This window comes from Aythya ferina (assembly GCF_964211825.1).
Source record: "Aythya ferina genome assembly, chromosome: 1".
Taxonomy (NCBI): Eukaryota; Metazoa; Chordata; class Aves; order Anseriformes; family Anatidae; genus Aythya; species Aythya ferina.
This window is the reverse complement of record NC_140296.1, coordinates 70,957,343-70,974,842: the sequence shown is the minus strand read 5'-3', so window position 1 is coordinate 70,974,842 and position 17,500 is coordinate 70,957,343. Positions and strand designations below refer to the sequence as shown.

The following is a 17,500-nucleotide window of genomic DNA, read 5'->3' as shown; positions in this document are numbered from 1 at the left end:
ACAGCAACCTCCATCTGCCTGCAGAAAGACACAGACACACCAAAAACCATTCACATGGTGCCATTAATCTTTTAGGTTGTTTTCAGAAGCTGCTTCAGCTTTGATTCTCTCCACTGGCAGAGTTGTAAATTAGTCTTAAAACACAGAACAGAAATGCCAAATTCTGTCTCCATTAACAACTCATCCTGGAGAGTGAGAATGTGCCAAACACCAAACATTTCAGAGCTCACCACCAGAAATACCCCTCAAAAGGAAGCCAGAACTTGATAATCAACATGCAACAGTGAATTGAAAAGGTTTACTGCAGGGCCTATTCTCACCTCACTGTCCAGGAAAAACTGTATTAATCTTTTCAACTGGTGAGCATTTGTCCCAGCGTTCCCTCCTTCTTTGGGCAGAACTTCTTCGTCTCCCTCATAACTAAGCAGCCTGCCAACAGAAAAGGAAGTCAGTTCATTTCTGCCACGTTCCCCTTATGATCATTTGCCAATATAATGCTCATTCTTTCAAGATCCCAAGGACTATATTTTTTCTAAATGTATTCTTATTTACTGTAAATCACATTAGACTTTCTTATGAGATGAAAGGAAAGGAGGTTAGATTGTTTTCCATCAGGAGAGATCTGCTGTCCCTGTGGATGCAGAGACTGTTTCTGACAGTTTAACAGGTACCCTGCCAACTTTCTGGACAGCAGATGCAGATTTCACAGTGTTGAATATATCCTGAGGTAGGCATTTTCTCACGCCTGAGAAGGGGCTTACTCTAGGCTGAATTTAAACCTTAACAACGCAGTAAAAATATTACTACCCAACCATTAGTCGCATTACGGTACATCTAAGAACCAAAGCTTCTTAAAGAAAGCATAGTACCTTGTATTTACAAGAGACAATTTATTCCATTTCACAAATACAGTGGAAAAACTGTTTACAACAGTTTCCATTTCCCTCTTTGCCCCAAATGAGTGTGACAGTATTGCTCATGGAGAGTGCTAATCCCAAAACACATACAGGCCCAAATGTCTTGGATTTAAAAGCAGGACCACACTACTCAATGTCAGTATAGACTTAGACTTTCCAAAAGTGCTTCTGCTGGTGTAATTGATGCCAGCTCAGTAAGTAATCTAAGAATGAAAGCACTGAGATTTCATACACACCATAAAGAAGAAAAAAAATAAATAAACTTTATACTAAAACTGTTATCAGTATAACTAGGGAAAGGACATTGTCATTAACATTTCTATCACACCAGAAATAAGATTTTGATAGTAGTAGAAGTGCCAGAGAGAAGACCTGGGCAAACAAGAACAAGGAAGAAAGACGTTTAGAGGGTCAGAATGTCCATGCTGCACTGCAAAGCTGAGTATCAAAAGTAAAGTTACCAAGGCAAACAATTTAGTAGCAAGAGACAGACGTTCTGAGAGGAAAAACAGCTGATTTATGATAGAATATTGGGACAAACAGAAAAGACTAAGTAAGGCCAACAGATGTGATAGAAGACTCATCGAAAGAGATTTATTGTCTTTTGTCTTTCTGCTGGACTTGACTCCACAACCCCTGGAATATCAGCAGTTCAGCCAGATAGGAACAGGCAGCTAGGAGGAGATTCTGCACATGTGAGAAACACCAACCATTATTACTTCCAAATTTTTCCCCACAAAAGTCTTGCCAAAATATTTTTGTTTTCATTCCTCTTCGTAAAGCAAAATTATTTCTCTCAGCCACAGAGACAGAATATTTATTTCTTCTCTTTTTAGCATGCCAACTCCATTCACTTCATGCAACCATTGTTATAAGAAGCCCATTTATAAGACTTACTCCTGGGGAAGATAAACCCTGTACTTCATTAACCTGACAGAAAATTGGGAGGGCTTTTTAATCTGCTGCATCTCTCATTATTCAAAGCCTTTACAATGTATACGGCAACTTCCAAAGGGAAGAGGAGGCCATTCTTGTGATTAATCACCAATGCTATGGAAATCCAGCAGATGCTAGGTGATGAATTAGCTTGTAAGAAGCAAAGCAACAGGCAAAGAAAGTAGAAAGAAAGGAGGTGTATTCTCAACATGGCATGGTATCTGTGGATCAGTCAATTGTTTCATATTCTCTGTGTTAGTCTTGCAACTTTTCTCATGCCTATTGCGGAAGGCCGTGCCGAGGAACAAATGATCACCCCCAGACAGCCTTTCCCTTCCGAATCAAAAGAAGAAAGTACATCTACTATCCTCACGGCACACACGCTTCCAGCAGAAAAATGAATGCTTAATGTCCCTCTTAAATAAATCCACCTTCATTCTGAAACAAATGAGAATATGCAAGAAATAGGCAGAGATACCTTTTATATAGGAATTCCCCAGCTGCTACTGCAAGTGGACGGTGTGTGGTATAAACCAGCCGGTATAAGGTTTCACAGTCTTCATCTGATAACACATCCTCGTAGTTCCTAGGCAAAAATAACAACGGAAGTTATAGTTCAGGTTTATCTGCAAAGAATACAATGAATGGTATGTCCAGCTTTATTAGACTTGATGCTCCTTAGCCTTGCAACTTGTTTATAAAGTTTTGTAGGACATATCTACAAATGCTATCAAATGGAACTAGCAGCATTTTTTACTCATTTTGTAGAGAAGCAAGAGGTCTGTACAAGCCATGAGAAATCAGGCCCATTGGACAGAATATTATTTTAAAGTATAATTAAATTGATTAGTGGACTTGGTAAAAAGAGTAATAATAATGAAAGAGGCAAGTTGTGCCTCTGTGCTTAGATGACCATTATAGAAGATAATAAACAAGAAGCCTTCATCTTGCAGAACAAATTCTTTTAAAATGATTTTTTTTAACAGCATTTTAATATTTATACTCTATTACACTGGGCTTATACAGAGTCGCACACAAAAAGAAAGCGAAACACATTCTAGATAGCATGCTTACGCCTGCAACCTTTCTGTCCTACCACACTGAAAATCACAACTTTTATTTTACAGCCATTAAGCTATGCATCTTGAGAATGCCACATGGTAACTAATAAAGCTAGAACATACTATGGGAGGTAGCACTTGGTGTTAACTGCAACTTGTTACAAAACAGGAAAATGAAGCATTGAGGTCAAATAACCCACCAAAGAGATACCAGCTAAGTGAAGACCAAAAGAAGGGGTACAGTTTCAAAATGCTTGCTTCTTACTGCAGTAACAACATCACTGGACTAAGCTACTTGAGCGAATGAAACAGCAACATATGACATCCTTCCACTTCCTATAGATAGGTGAGGGGAAAAGAGTTTTTATTTATTATTGTGCTGAGTTCTCAGCTAGTACTAGTTTTAAATCACCTGCAGCTGCAGTCCAGTACCTCTTTTAAAACTGAGGATTCCCCATTTGGTGGGAGTGATGGCTTAGAAAATTAAAACCCCTTCCTGGCTTGCCCAAGCAATTGTGTCCAATCCTGTTGCATCCTTCAGCATCCTCACAAGACCCAACGTCCCAAAATATCCTCAAATCTGACTGAAAGAAAGTGAGCTCACACTAAGGAAGAGTCATACTAAGAGTATCACTGGACTGTTCCTTGCAAATATTTTTATGTGTATGTTCACGACAGTCATAAGCATAGTAAAAAGCTGTTTAAATGGAAATGCTGATGGTGTATCTTCAAAAGTCATGGGTCAATCTTGCAAGATAATACTTGCAGTGAATAAAAAAGAAATTCTGGCAGGTTTTGGTGGCTTCTTTTATCACACAGTTCCCTTGAGTACACAGTTGTGGTAACAGAAGAAAAAGAAAGTGCTCTGAGTACATATATCATGTAATCAGCATACAGGAAAATATTAATGCAAGTTCTTATTCAGCCATCTACAGAAATGGGGAAATAGCATAAAAATGTGCTTATTGTTGCTAAACAATAAGAAACTGAAAGAGATAATATGGTGCATTAGCATCTCCGAATAAGCATTGTCATGTCCGGAAAAGCCCTGAATAAAGTATTGAATTATTACTTCTATGAGGTTAACAAGTGAGAGTAAACTAAGACTGACAACAAACTGCACCTATAGGAGTAAGAATGGATCACAGAGCATGCCTTTATATTAAAAGACCATGGGAATTTAGTGAAGCCATCCAAAAAGTTTGCATTCATTCTTTTTAATATGTCCGTTATTTAATTCTTTTAAAGCACTAATTACTGCTAAGCTCCCCTTCTCATTTTCTCTATGCACACATATTTTTTTTTAAACAGCAGACAGCTTGAAAAAGAAAATTCCATATGAACACACGGTGATCTGGAGTGTGCCAACACTGAATCACAAACAGCCAAGGCTGGAGAGTACCTCTGGAGTAGGTAGATCACCTAGTCCTACCCTCTGCTCAGAGGGTCAGCCACAGCAGGTTGCTGTGGGTTGTGTCCAGTCAGCCTCTCTGACAATCTGTTCCAGCGTTTGACTGCCACCAGAGTAAAAAACTGTTTTTTGTATATTTAAATGGATTTTTCAGCATGAACACACCACTCAAGTGTACATGTTTTCTGATATTTGAATGTACTCGTATGTCAGGTTTTCTCTTATTTTATGGAAATAGTTTGGAAAGTTTCCATAAACTATGGAAAGTTTATAGAAATAGTGAGACCTGTGAGTCTGTTTTAAAAAAGTATCTTGCCTAAATTGTTTAGATGACTCAAAGTGCTCAGTAGCATGCCTGCAGTCTCTTTGGGTAGAAGTTAAGGACTTTGCTGTTTTCTAGCACAAGTGAAATTCCAGCCTCCTTGGTATTGACTATGCCTTCAAAGAATTTGCCCCAGTTACATTCGTCTGCAATAGTGCTATTATGTCTGTCTTCAGGAAAAGAGCAGGTGAGATGTAATAGCTCTGACCACCACTCTCTCTGAGACAACATGCTTTACACTCAAAATTCCCACTCCAGTGAGAGCTGAGCGGTTTTACTTGCCTCTGGAAGTAACAACACTTGGCTACACCTGCTGCCACTACCACTAATACTACTACAATAAATGGGTGCCTTTCTTTTTGCAAACGTAAGCCAATAATCACACATTCAAAGAATAGTTTAAATACAGCAATAACACTGCTGCTAATTTACAGCCCTCAGAATGCCAAGCAACAGATAAAGGTTAAGCCAGAAGTGCCTGCCAGTGTTTAGGTGTCTAAAAATAAACAGGCACGGCCTTCCACATAGCAATGTTATGACATACCATTTTCTCTGCAGTTCAGTGTGAACATGGCATGAAGAAGTTGGGATCTTCTAGGGAGAGATCACAGCCCTATTTTGTTCTGCCTATGGCACCAGATGAAAGATTTCATATCTTGCTTTTTGTGCCATTTTACTGTAAGCAAGAGACGTGGCTATACATGATTGCTGGAATCACTTCTCTTGGTCTGCACTACAGCTTACGCTAAGCATGACAATAAAAATCAAAACAGTAAAATAAAAATACACCTGATGCTATTTTCAAGGCTTACCAACTTACTTTTTTTTTGTTTTTAATGTTAGAGGAGGATCTGGCAGGGAAAGATTAAGCCCATGTTATTTGGGCATGGGTAATTCAAGGTCAGCATCTCAACTTTAAAAACTCAGTTTATTTTTCATTTAAATAAATACAAATTAAATATACTAATCTACAAGCACATTTTAAAAACATCACTGTTGCACTGAGCACTGCTATTCAAAAAATACCTCTTGAAAGCATTCTGTTCAAAATAACAGAACAGCTTATCTATTTTTTATACTTAAAAATGTTATTTCCTTCATTCTACCCTACTGTTATTGCAGGTATTTCAAGATGGCACTTTGGTGATCAGAAAGAGCTGATAACGTGGTTGCCACACTACAGTAGAACAAGAGTCCTTTGCCACCCACTTGAAAATAGCACTAGTATGTTGCAATGTGCTGTGATTCCGTGGTTATGCTGTGACAGAGCACGGGAAGATGCACGTTAAACAGATGCTATATGGTATTCTGTTCTGGTTAAGAAACATAACCCTACGAGACAAGCAACCTTAATTTTTTCTTGTCAACTCTTCAGACAGGAAAGATAAGAATATTTCAGAACAGACGTGAAAGTTCTTGAACAGAGGTGCACAGATGACAAAATTGCTGATGGTTAACTTCCATGAAAGCATACAACTGAGAAGATAGAAAAAAGGAGAAGGCAGAGGAGAAGGCACAAACCTTTGTTCCATTTTGGTCTTTCATTTCTGCTTTGTTTGGAATAAGTTTGACTCCTCTACAGCACTACCATAACTCTACCTTAATAGGAGTGTGGACCTGCAGGAATCACAGAGGAGCTGAGAGGACTCCCAGCACGATTCCTTTCCACTAGTACTGCTAGTCAAGTTACTCATGCAAGAAATCAGAACTGTGCTGTGTAATTTGCTTTACTGAAGAGAGATCTTTATGTCGCTACCTCTATCAACTTCACAGTAACATTTCTTTATTTTTTCTCAAAGCCATTAGACAAAACAAAGGGGGGTAAATTCCTTACATGTATGCAAAGCATACACATCTCTCTTCAGCTTACTTTTTACAATGACAGTAAAACACTTTGTAGTAGAAGTTCATGTTTGAGGCCAGGCTGGGTGGGGCCCTGGGTAACCAGATCTAGTGGGAGGTGTCTGTGCCCAGGGCAGGGGGTTGGAATTAGGTGATCTTTAATGTCCCTTCCAACCCAAGCCATTCTATGATTCAACAATAATAGCATTTAAGCCTTCAACACAACTTAACCATTTCTCTGAATAGTGGCTTTCTGAATAACCTTGCTAGATATAATGCATTTGCATTTGTCACTTCCTTCTCCGAAGTCCATGGCTCAGCTATGAAATAACACCAGAGAATCAGAGTTCATCTCTTTGCTGACGATGAATTATTTGCCATGGCATGCTTTGCCAATCCAGTTTTTGAGCTTCTCCTAGAATGTAACCCCCCCCCAACCAGTCTAACTCAGAATAAGAAGGGAGACTAAAATTTTATTTTTTAAGTGCAAGAATGATGAATCTCTACTTGACTTGGGCCTCCTGTGCTAAGCAGAACACCCAAAACTTGTAAGCTTCAGTTTCCTGACCTTTAAGTTGGATAAACCCTACTTAATACTGTCAAAGTACTGAAATGAAAATTAATGTATTCATCAGCTCCAACAAGTAATTTAAACAAGTCCTCAATGAGTCCTCAATATACCCACTGTTCTCACTGAGGCAGATTTGAAATCTTCCAGATTTCAAATTTCAGAGCTTTGTGTTTAAAACACAGTTTAATTTCTACTTACATTTAACTAATGTGATACAAGATAATTTTCTCCCTCTTTGCTCTTTACCTTTAAAGCCGTTTATAAATTTGTATCACTCCATGCACCACTTGTAATCACATTCACCTACTTCAGTTATCTAATTACTTTTGCTCTCTTTTCCAAACTCCCTCAACTCTTTCAGGTACTTAAGCATACAAAACTGAACTGAATTGTCTGGCAGTAGCCACGCTAAACTAATTTACCTCCTGAAGGGCGATGTTTGCAGTAAGATTCCTTGGCTTCTCACTGTCACTCATTTTTTCTCCTTCCTAGTTCTACTCCCTCTCAGATCCTTTGCAACATTAATGCTAACTATTATGCATAATTCAGTAGCATTAATAATTTCTGTTATGCTAAACCTCATAGGCTCATTTCAGTTTCAGGATCACACCACGCTGTGTAAAAATAGAAATCCACCAGCCCAAAAACCTTGGCATTCAATTGAGACAACACGCAACAAACAAGAAGAAAAAAATCAGCTCGGAGAGAGACAAAATGAAAATACAAATATGGATTTGAAAAAAAAAAACACACAGGTATATGCATAGCAAGAGCATTTTAAGTCAGCAATGGATTTTATTATTATTTTTTTAATAGTGTAGCATGGTTAAGTGAATCAAAAAGATTGGTATTTTCATTGCCCGTCTAGCTAGCAAGAAAGAGAAAGAATGTAAAGGCCAGCACAGAAATGTTATGGGCCAGCAGTGCACACAGCAGTCAGGTATATATTCCACTGCACTAGAATGCAGTGATGGTTAAGAGAGAGACATAGTTAGTACTAACAAATATGCAGAGTTCCACTGCAACTGAAAAAAATAAAATAAAAACTGGCAAAGAGGTCTTGCTACTATACTCGCCCAAAAGACAATTATGAAAACTCATAAAAGAGAGTTGCTAATATAGTAAATTTTCCCCAGGAAAGTGACAGAGCACCCAGCAGACTAATTGTGAGGGGAAAATAAAAGTTACTCCCAGCCTTGCCTCTCTCTCATACATGTCACTAAATAACAAAATATGCATTCCAGAACTAGACGCAAGTCCTAAAGATCAGTACCTGACTAGTCAAGTTTATATTGTTCGTTTAAAAAAAAAAAAAAAAAAATGACTTATTGTTAGCCAATTCCATAATATCACGATTCCAAATCAAATAGAGAGAGTTCTTACTGATGGATGTTCTTACTGGTAGCTTTAAAAATGGAAACTTGATCTGAAAGGTCTTTCATGCCTCACTAAAAATGTAGTTTGGGCAACTAGTTGCTAAATTTGCAGATTGACCATCCGCAGAGAAGTCAATACAGCATGACTGAGTGCTCTCTATGAATTAAATAAATACATACAAGCAGCAGTGCCATTTATAGAAGTTGTCATTTATTATTCTTTACAGGCAGTGGAGTCACTGTCTACAACATCGTTTCATGCTTTATTGCATTTATCAGGCAGCTTTACTGCTCGATATGCAGGTAATGGTTTTGAACCATGATATGCACCTACTAGAGAGCCTGAAACTTCTTTGCTCCTGCAATGTCAGCAGTGAGTCCCTTCTGATACCTGTAGGTTCTGTGGCATAAGGTTTGTCCCTGCTTCAAGAAAAGCACCTTGATTCAGGCTCTTATTATGAAATAGACATTGGATATAGATTATGATATAGACACTGGATAGTGTCTATATTGTCTGCATTCCCTTCGCACAGGTTTTATAGATGGATCAGCACTAGCCACATCAAAAAAAAGATCTGTCCTTGAATTTGCTCATTGACTTCCCAATTCTCACTTTCATCATTATAGTAATTAAGCAAAATCAGCAGTGCTCAAAGCAGATGGGGGAAGAGGGGGACAGAAAGGAGGATGGCTAGACAACAGACAAGCAAAAAGAAAGAAGCATGTATGCTCCACACAGCCTAATTGAAAACAATTTTAAAATGTATTCCTTCTGATCATTAAAATTATATTTTATGATGGAAAAATGTCATTCAGAAAAACTTTAGATGGTACTTACATTGAAAACCTAACTGTATTTTAAGAGAAATTTGGGGGGAAAAATTGCTTCAGGGGAAAAAAAAATGATCAGACTTTTATAGCTGCAGCTCTCATTAATGAGAACATGATCCCACATAATAAAGCCAGAGACCCTAAACAGCTGCAGTGCCAATATAGCACTTGTTAGTTCAGAGACAGAACAAGTGCAGCCATAACTGGTGTTCAACATCTTTGTACTTCAACAATGGTGTGCTACTCCTCCTAGCACAGGGACACGTTACACACAGACACAGCATTGTGCTTTGTTCCAATAGCTACACGTCACAGAGAAGCAAGTGATGTAGAAATGGATATTGTAAACACAGAAACAATAAACCCTATCTACTACTAGCGAGACACGAGTAATAGTACTTGCTTCAGAAAAGCATGTTGCGCTACTGTGAAGTAGTCACATGCTGTTCTGATGCATATGTTGGAGTAACCTAGAGAAATGCCACTCAAATCAATAGAGTGTGAAGTGAAAGAGGAGTGAGTCCAGATAATAAAGCATCACTTCAACATATACGTGTACTTAAAATTTAATGTAAATATCTACACCACTGTATTTTTGGTCCATTAAGCTCTACATCCTCTTCTAGCAATGACCAATACTTCTGGCTTAAATGGGAAAGCAAATGGCTCAAGGCTATTGGACAATGCACCGTGCTGTACATGGAGATAAGCATCTGCATCAGCAGAATTCAACTTAAGCTCCAAACCAGAAGGGACACTTCTGGAGTACTAAAATCTCAACTATATCAAACAATGTAATGCAGTGGGTTTTGTTATTCTTATTTTGCTCTGAAAAAGAGGGACAGAGAATTTACTCTTCATATATTTTGCCAAAAAAAAAAAAAAAAAAGTTGTTTCTAAAATAAACATGTTTCTCAAGGATGTATTGGAATAGGAATCATGTGCTTCTGTAATGTTAGTCTAGTTTTTCCCCACAGGTTCAATTTGCCATTACCTTACCAATTCTATGGCTGGCAGGTAATTTCCCAACAAAACAACTTTTCTGTTACTTTTCCATTTCAGCAAAAACAAGATGCCATATACTTATTCATTTGCTGTCAGTTAGGCTGCTGTGGGCTTGATAGCTCCCAGATTTTCTGTCATGGAGCAAAGAATCTGGAAGCCCAAATTCTAGCAACAAAGTTTAAGGCTTCCTGCATCAGGTGGGGAGACAGGGAAGATGCCAGAGTTCCCTGAGCTCCTAGTCAAGACCTGGCAATGCTGGGACAGAAGATTGTATGGTGCGGACTTCCCAGGAGACAGACAGACAGTCTATTTGAGAAAAGCCAAATTGAAAGTGCTTTGAAATTTTCTTTCGGGGGGAAGTATAAAGATAAAAACAATTAGTTTTCACATTGAATCTGACCACAAAGGTTTTCTTAAATATTGGTGTTTCCCACAGAAAGAAAATATCATGTCTTGAGCAGCTTTAACTGTAACTCATATCCTGCTGGGACCAATTTTTTCCCAGCATGTAATTGATTACAGGAAGATTCATCAGGATTTTATCTGGATCTTGTTGCCATTAAAACAATACAGTAAATTAAAAAAGAAATTATTTACTGTGACATAAGCATCAAGAGTTTCATGGCTTGAACTGCTACTTCATGGTCCTTGTCCAGAGGCATGGACACAATTCGATCCTAATGGATGTAAAATGACAATAAAAAGATGTAACATGTTTTGTTCTCAATAAACATTATTTTTGCTACAGATAGATCATCTACACTAGTAGAGCAGAGATTTATTTTTATTTCAGCAGCTATTTCCTAAGAGACATAAGGCAACTTGATTACTACCAAGTAGTTCCCCAGCCCCTGAAAATTAACAGCATGTTAATTTTTTAACTGAATTAATCATGCAGTAATATGGTATTTTTTTATAGATGTAATGTATGCGTTCACAAGAAATCAACTACAGTCTACAAATTAAAAGTGACTGACAACTTGTTTCTAAGATGTTACTACTGACACTTCAATATGTTAAATGAAGGTAAGCCTCAAATTACAAGCATTATATAATCAGTTTCTCCCATCAACAATAAAGTGTGTGTACCTACACATTACAGAAGCCAGTGCCTTGCTGGAAAGATAATTAGGAATTGAGTCATAAAGGTGCTTCATGAAATAGCGGTAATATTCCTGACCTCTAGAACTCACCCTATTGCAACTTGGTGCACATACATCTCAGGAAACAGTGGAAACTCTTGGGAAGTACCCAAGAACTGATACTCCTCAGTGCAGCCTACAACTTTAAGGCATATTAAACCTTCAGAATAGCTTGTTTGGGGACTAGCAGCTTTCTCATTACATATATCATTTCTAAAAGTCTAGATTCATTTTTCTTTGCACCTTCCTTTTCTAACAACCCAGATGTAAGGTCTGGAAGTCCATGAATCCTGAGTTTGGAAACTCAAGGGTAACAGGGAGCATGTGAAAATCCAGCTTGTTGGAAACGGATTGACAATTATATATTTACATTGCCCATCACCAAGAAAGTAGTGTTTCAACCCTGGGAGATTTCAGATCTGTCTGTATCTGCTGTTTGGATTTCTTTTCTTTAGAGGAGAAGGAGGGGTTGGGTTGGTTTGTTTGCTTTTTACACTGGGGAGGTAGAGTTTGCAATAATCTAGTTATATAGTGCCCTCCATAGAAAGAGAGATCTCAGTGAAAACAGACTGGAGCTGTTCATCAGCCTTTGAATACCAATCCTGCAGATGCTTATACAGCATACAGTAGCTTGTAACAACCTTCCTTTAACAGCAAAGAGAGAACATCACTACAAAACTGTTTAAAATGGGTTAATCTTAGATAGCCGAGACCCAGTCTGAACAATTTATTCCTAAGTTACCAATATCAATCAGTATCTTGTTCTTCAGCAATGTTCTAAAGGTACTTCCTACTAACTGCTCTGACATATGGGTAAGGACTGCACCTTTTGAAAACAAACAAACAAAAAAAAGAAACCACGAATTGCCACCACATGCAGGCATTGATTGTGTGCTGATTCAGAGGGACTGTGGTGTCAATCCCCTCTCTCACAGCATCTTGAGCTTTCTTATTCACGTACTGAAAAGATCCTAAAGATCCTGCCCCGCTGGGATAAGAATAGCTGATTAAATCATTACAAAGGGCAGGATTAAAAAAGTAAGAGCTTACTTCTTAAATGAGTGAAGGTGTTGGAATATAATAAAAGTATATATACATAATGTTGGAATATGATAAAGACGTGTACATAAAGCCTACAGGGTCAGTGCAGTCACAGAACAAGCTCACAGAACTTCAGCATATCGTCTGACTCATTCAGACAGGAGGTAAGGAATCCTTCTTCAAGAGTCATACTGACATGGTGGATCAACAAAGAGTCATTCTTGCATCAGTGTAATACACGTGTAATACATAGCTAATCAAATATCTAAGAGCCTAACCAATTATCAAAAACAGCAAAAAAAAAAAAAAAAAGGAACGGCTGGAGCATCAAATTCCCTCCCATCTGTCAAAGATCCTGTAAAAAAATATGGGCCATCCTGGATAAATGATGGAAATACTTAACTACAGTGCATGTTAACACCATTCTGTGCGTAAACTACAGTGAAATGGAACCGTGAAAATTCCACAGAAGCAGGGGGAAACACCTCTGCAAAACTCCTTCATCCACTCAGTCAAGCAGGCTGCTTCTGCAATACTCTAAGCTTCTGTCACTCAAGGGAGTGGGGAGATGAGCTCTGACCAAAAACATCACACCCTGTGCACACACCCAACCCAGACATAAAAACTAGAGAACAATCATCTATTTACCTTGAATCTGCTTGTAAAGAGATCCATCTTGTAAACAAGTTCTCTTCTGCTATAAATTCCCTGCAGTCCCAGAAGACATTTCAACCGCACTTCAGGTTGCTACAAGACAAAGAGAAATCTGCTAATATGTTATCTCTGATTATTTACTCCTGGCATTTATATTATGCAAATAAGAGTTCCTTGTGGGTACCTACAGCAGATTACCCAAATACCACCCCATTTTCTTTATTAGTGATACCAGTACTGCATCTCTCCCTCTCTCTTTTTCCCTCCCTCTCTCTGAGAAAGCCTGCAATGAGCCAAACTTAAAGGTGACATCAAAGGTTGTAGGCTCCCTAAGATTCAGCGAAACTCTCGCAGAAACTACAGATATTATAAGCAACAGAATACAAAAGACACAAGAATTGCGCTATTCACCTGTTAAAGATATACAAAGACAAGAGTATGGATGACCTACTTAATACAATCATCACTCTTATGTATACCAGACTTTGCTTCCTTTCAACAATTTGTCTCAGACAACAGTTAAACTCCAACAAGGATTCTAAGAAATTCCAGTCCAGAAAAACCTCCCTGAGGAAGATGTGTACCTTAGCATTGCATTGGCTTATCACTGTGGACTCTCATAGAATCACAGAATGGTTTGGGTTGGAAGGAACTTTAAAGATTACCCAGTTCCACCCCCCTGCCATGGGCAGGGACACCTCCCACCAGACCAGGTTGCCCAAAGCCCCATCCAGCCTGGCCTTGAACAGGGATGGGGCAGCCACTGCTTCTCTGAGCAACCTGTGCCAGTGCTAATTTCTTCCTAGCATCTAATCAAAACCTACCCTCTTTTACTTTACAGCCACTACCCCTTGTCCTATCACTCCACTCCCTGACAAAGAGTCCCTCCCCAGTTTTCCTGTAGGCTCCCTCTTAGGTATTGGAAGGCCACTATAAGGTCTCCTTGGAGCCTTCTCTTCTCCAGGCTGAACAACCCCAACTCCCTCAGCCTGTCTTTGTAGGAGAGGTGCTCCAGCCCTCTGATCATCTTCATGGCTCTCCTCTGGACTTGTTCTAATACATCCATGTCTTTCTGTGCTGGGGGCCCCAGAGTTGAACGCAGTGCTCCAGGCAGGGTCTCATGAGAACAGAAGCAGAGGGGGAGAATCACCTCCCTCAACCTGCTGGCCAGGTTTCTTCTGTGTAGCGTGTATCGCCAGCTCATGCTGAGTTTTTCATCCACCAGTACCCCCAAGTCCTTCCCCTTAGTGCTGCTCTCAATCTGCTCACCACCCAGCCTGTATTCATTTTGGCATTGCCCTGACCCAGGTGCAGGACCTTACACTTGGCCTTACTGAACTCCACGAGGTTCATGCAGGCCCACCTCTCGAGCCTGACCTCTGGGTGCCATCCCTTCCCTCTAGTGTGTCATACATACAAATATTATGCCTTCTGCCTGTTTCTGTTTTACTCTAGAATGATGTATTTTAAGCATTTTAAAAAGAGAAAAGTTTTAAGTTTGGCCTAGTTGGCAAATTTAGGCAAAACAGTCATCCCTGTTACTTCCTGCTGTTAGTATTCCTGCTTCACAAATGTCCCAGAAAAGAGGACGTTTCCCTGACCCAATTTTTAATTAATCTCATGTCTATTGCTAAACCTTTCAAACTACAAAAGCTTTGGATGTCATTAAGAAATTTATTCTGAGGATCTAACATTTAAAAAAAAAATCAGTGTTCCATAAACTTAGAATGCTAGGGATATCAGCAGACACTGTAGGCCTTGAATCAGTCTCTTCATGTTTATTCCTTTTTTTTTCCTGCTAACAATAGCAGTAGGAAAATTCAAGGAAACCTAAGAAAGGAGACCACCTACACATAGGCTATGTATTGCTACAAGTTCCTGTTCACCTGCTTAGGATGGAAAGCAAAGGATGATATCCAGTAGCAGGGTCTGACCAACAATTTTACATAAGGCAGCTTTTTGCTAAAAAATAAAATATAAAATCAATAGTTGATGACAAATGCTCTCTAACCTGCCCACAACTCACCAGCAGTACATATTCTAAATTGTGTTCACCTTTAAAATTAAAGGCATTCTCAGAGAAAGAGACTCTTGCCCCCACTTGCTGCTTCCTACACCCACAAGGGCTCCACATACAACTCGCTCACAGTCTCAGCTTGGAACCCATCACTGCCTGCCGCCAGGAGTGCCACAGGCAGGAGGTTTGCACACTTGCACAAACTCAGCTCAGCCAGCGTAATGCCATTCTGGCTTCAGCTGCTCTCACTATTTTATCATGAGGTTTTCCTTGTGAATAGGGACTTTATTTGTGGTTGGGATAAATAAATACATATGTTTAAAATGCTTGTGATGGTCATATAGCTCTTCAAGCATGGCTAGCAATCAGTCACTTGCACTTGTCAATCAGGTGGCATTCAAGTGTAGGTTTGCAGATATATGGATTAATACATTAAACTAAACCACCTGCTTTCTTCTAAGGTATTCACTTCCCACTCAGAAGCTCTCAGTCATAACCCTGTATCTATATGTTTGAGAAAACTGTGTTAGAACTATGAATACATAAGTACTTCTGCTATGGCGATTTCTGCTGTCTTCCTATGTTTTCTGCTGCATTTTCTCCTTCTCAGCTACCTGTCCTTTTCCAGATTCATCACTCTTCACAGTTTCTTGATCACTCAAATCTATTTCACATCCTTCTAAAACTATCTCACCACTTACCTTCAGCTCCTTTGGGCAGTCATGTAGGCAAGTACAGAAAACACCTAGCCACCTATTCCCTTCACCAAAACTATCCTTCTAATCTTGACACAAACACCTGCCTGTTTAGTCTTTCAAAGCCGTGACAGAGCGAAGGGGAATTATATAAGCACATCTTCATTCGGGATACTCGGAACATACACTGTCCCTCAGCTGTATCATAGTGTACTCTGACCCTGACCTGCAAACAGACTGGCAGGGAAAATCAGTAAGATGGTGAGCAGCTCTAGTGACATCAAGGAGCTCTGCATGGGCTCCAGCACTATTTAGACACGTTCAGTTATGAGATTTCAGTGTTGCTGCAATCAAAGAGATGGAGTCATTCTGTAAGCCGTGTAAGTACAGGCTGGTACATGGATGATTTTGAGCTAGGGTTGAGTCACTGTTCCTCCTCAATACCCTCCAAATAATAAATTGTGAAAAACAAGAATATTCCAAAAGTAGACGTGAAGAGTGAAGACAATATAGCTTAGCTGTGCTGTCAAGGTAAAACATAGTTTAAAAAAAAAAAAAAAAAAACAGCAATACTGTCCCCCCCCAAAAAAAAAAAAAAAAAGTCAGTATATATGCAGAAAGATGATTTTTGGAGAGAAAACCACACTTCTAGCATGAACACTTGAAGAAAGAAGTACTTCAGAAATTGTCATAACAATGGGATCAGTTTTTATAGCCACGTCGCATGGGAGGTAAACCTAAAAACCTCTTCCATTTCCTGAAATTTGCCAGGAGTATTGCATGGCCAGGACACAAAAGTTCATTTTAACATAAAGTTTGTTTCCCACAGGATTTCTTTGGATATTTTTTTATGGTCTAGTGAGAAAACCTCAGCAACTTGCCCTAAAGTTCCAGACAAAGCTAGTCTAACATGCTGGGAGGTCTCAAGTGTGTGCACACACACATGTGCATGTGTATCTGTGCACATCTCCATTTTCATTGCCTTTGCATTCCTCTCTGCGGGTTCTGCCTTCCCCGTTCCGCACCCTTACTCTTCATCATCTCAGTTTTTCTGGTCTTTAACTCTGAACTTTTTAGACAGAACTCCCCTTAGGTCTGGCTGCTGATGCAGTAGTAGCTATATACCCCTTTGGGTGCCTTTGAGCACAAGTTAAGTGCCTCTGTTTCACAAATGCAGTGATAGGTGACTGGGCTTACGTGTAACATTGTTCAGTAGCATAGGGCTCTCACATTTAATGTCAAGTGTTGCTTGATCTTCAAAAAGTAAAGTTACATTAGTTCTAATAGACGAACAAAAATGTATCTTGAAAATTTATTTTTATAGCACTTTTCAACAACTCCTCCTGGGCCAAAGAGTTGTATTCATATACAACTTTAAGAGTATTACTACTGAATTTGGAGAACCCTCTTGCACCTAGGAAATAGCCTTCCATGTAAAAAAAACATGCTTCAAATTGGAGTATAACAGCAAAATGGTATTTCATGGGGAAAAATGATTATATTCAAAGAAAAGACATTGCTGACAAAACATTAATTTTATATCTGCTTTTTTGTTTTCCTCTTTAAAGTCTCCCAAATGACTGAACTTCATATTTGTTTACAACGCTGTAGATGATGATGGCCAGATTTCTCCCCACGGTTAAACAACCACTGAAGTATTCTAACTCTGGGGCCTAAAT

The 17,500-nt window shown here is 39.1% G+C and overlaps 1 protein-coding gene across 2 annotated transcripts in view; it reads right to left on the bottom strand.

The window, feature by feature from the left end:
- LOC311429945 (cohesin subunit SA-2-like) overlaps positions 1-17,500 on the bottom strand; it is a 64,063-nt gene that overhangs the window by 24,935 nt on the left and 21,628 nt on the right. For both annotated transcript variants that reach the window (XM_084506209.1, XM_084506210.1), the window contains exons 11-14: positions 13,104-13,202; positions 10,870-10,949; positions 2,332-2,439; positions 321-429 (exon numbers count right to left, since the gene is read on the bottom strand). In XM_084506209.1, coding sequence (XP_084362335.1) covers positions 321-429; positions 2,332-2,439; positions 10,870-10,949; positions 13,104-13,202 — 396 coding nt within the window. The remainder of the gene's footprint in view (positions 1-320; positions 430-2,331; positions 2,440-10,869; positions 10,950-13,103; positions 13,203-17,500) is intronic.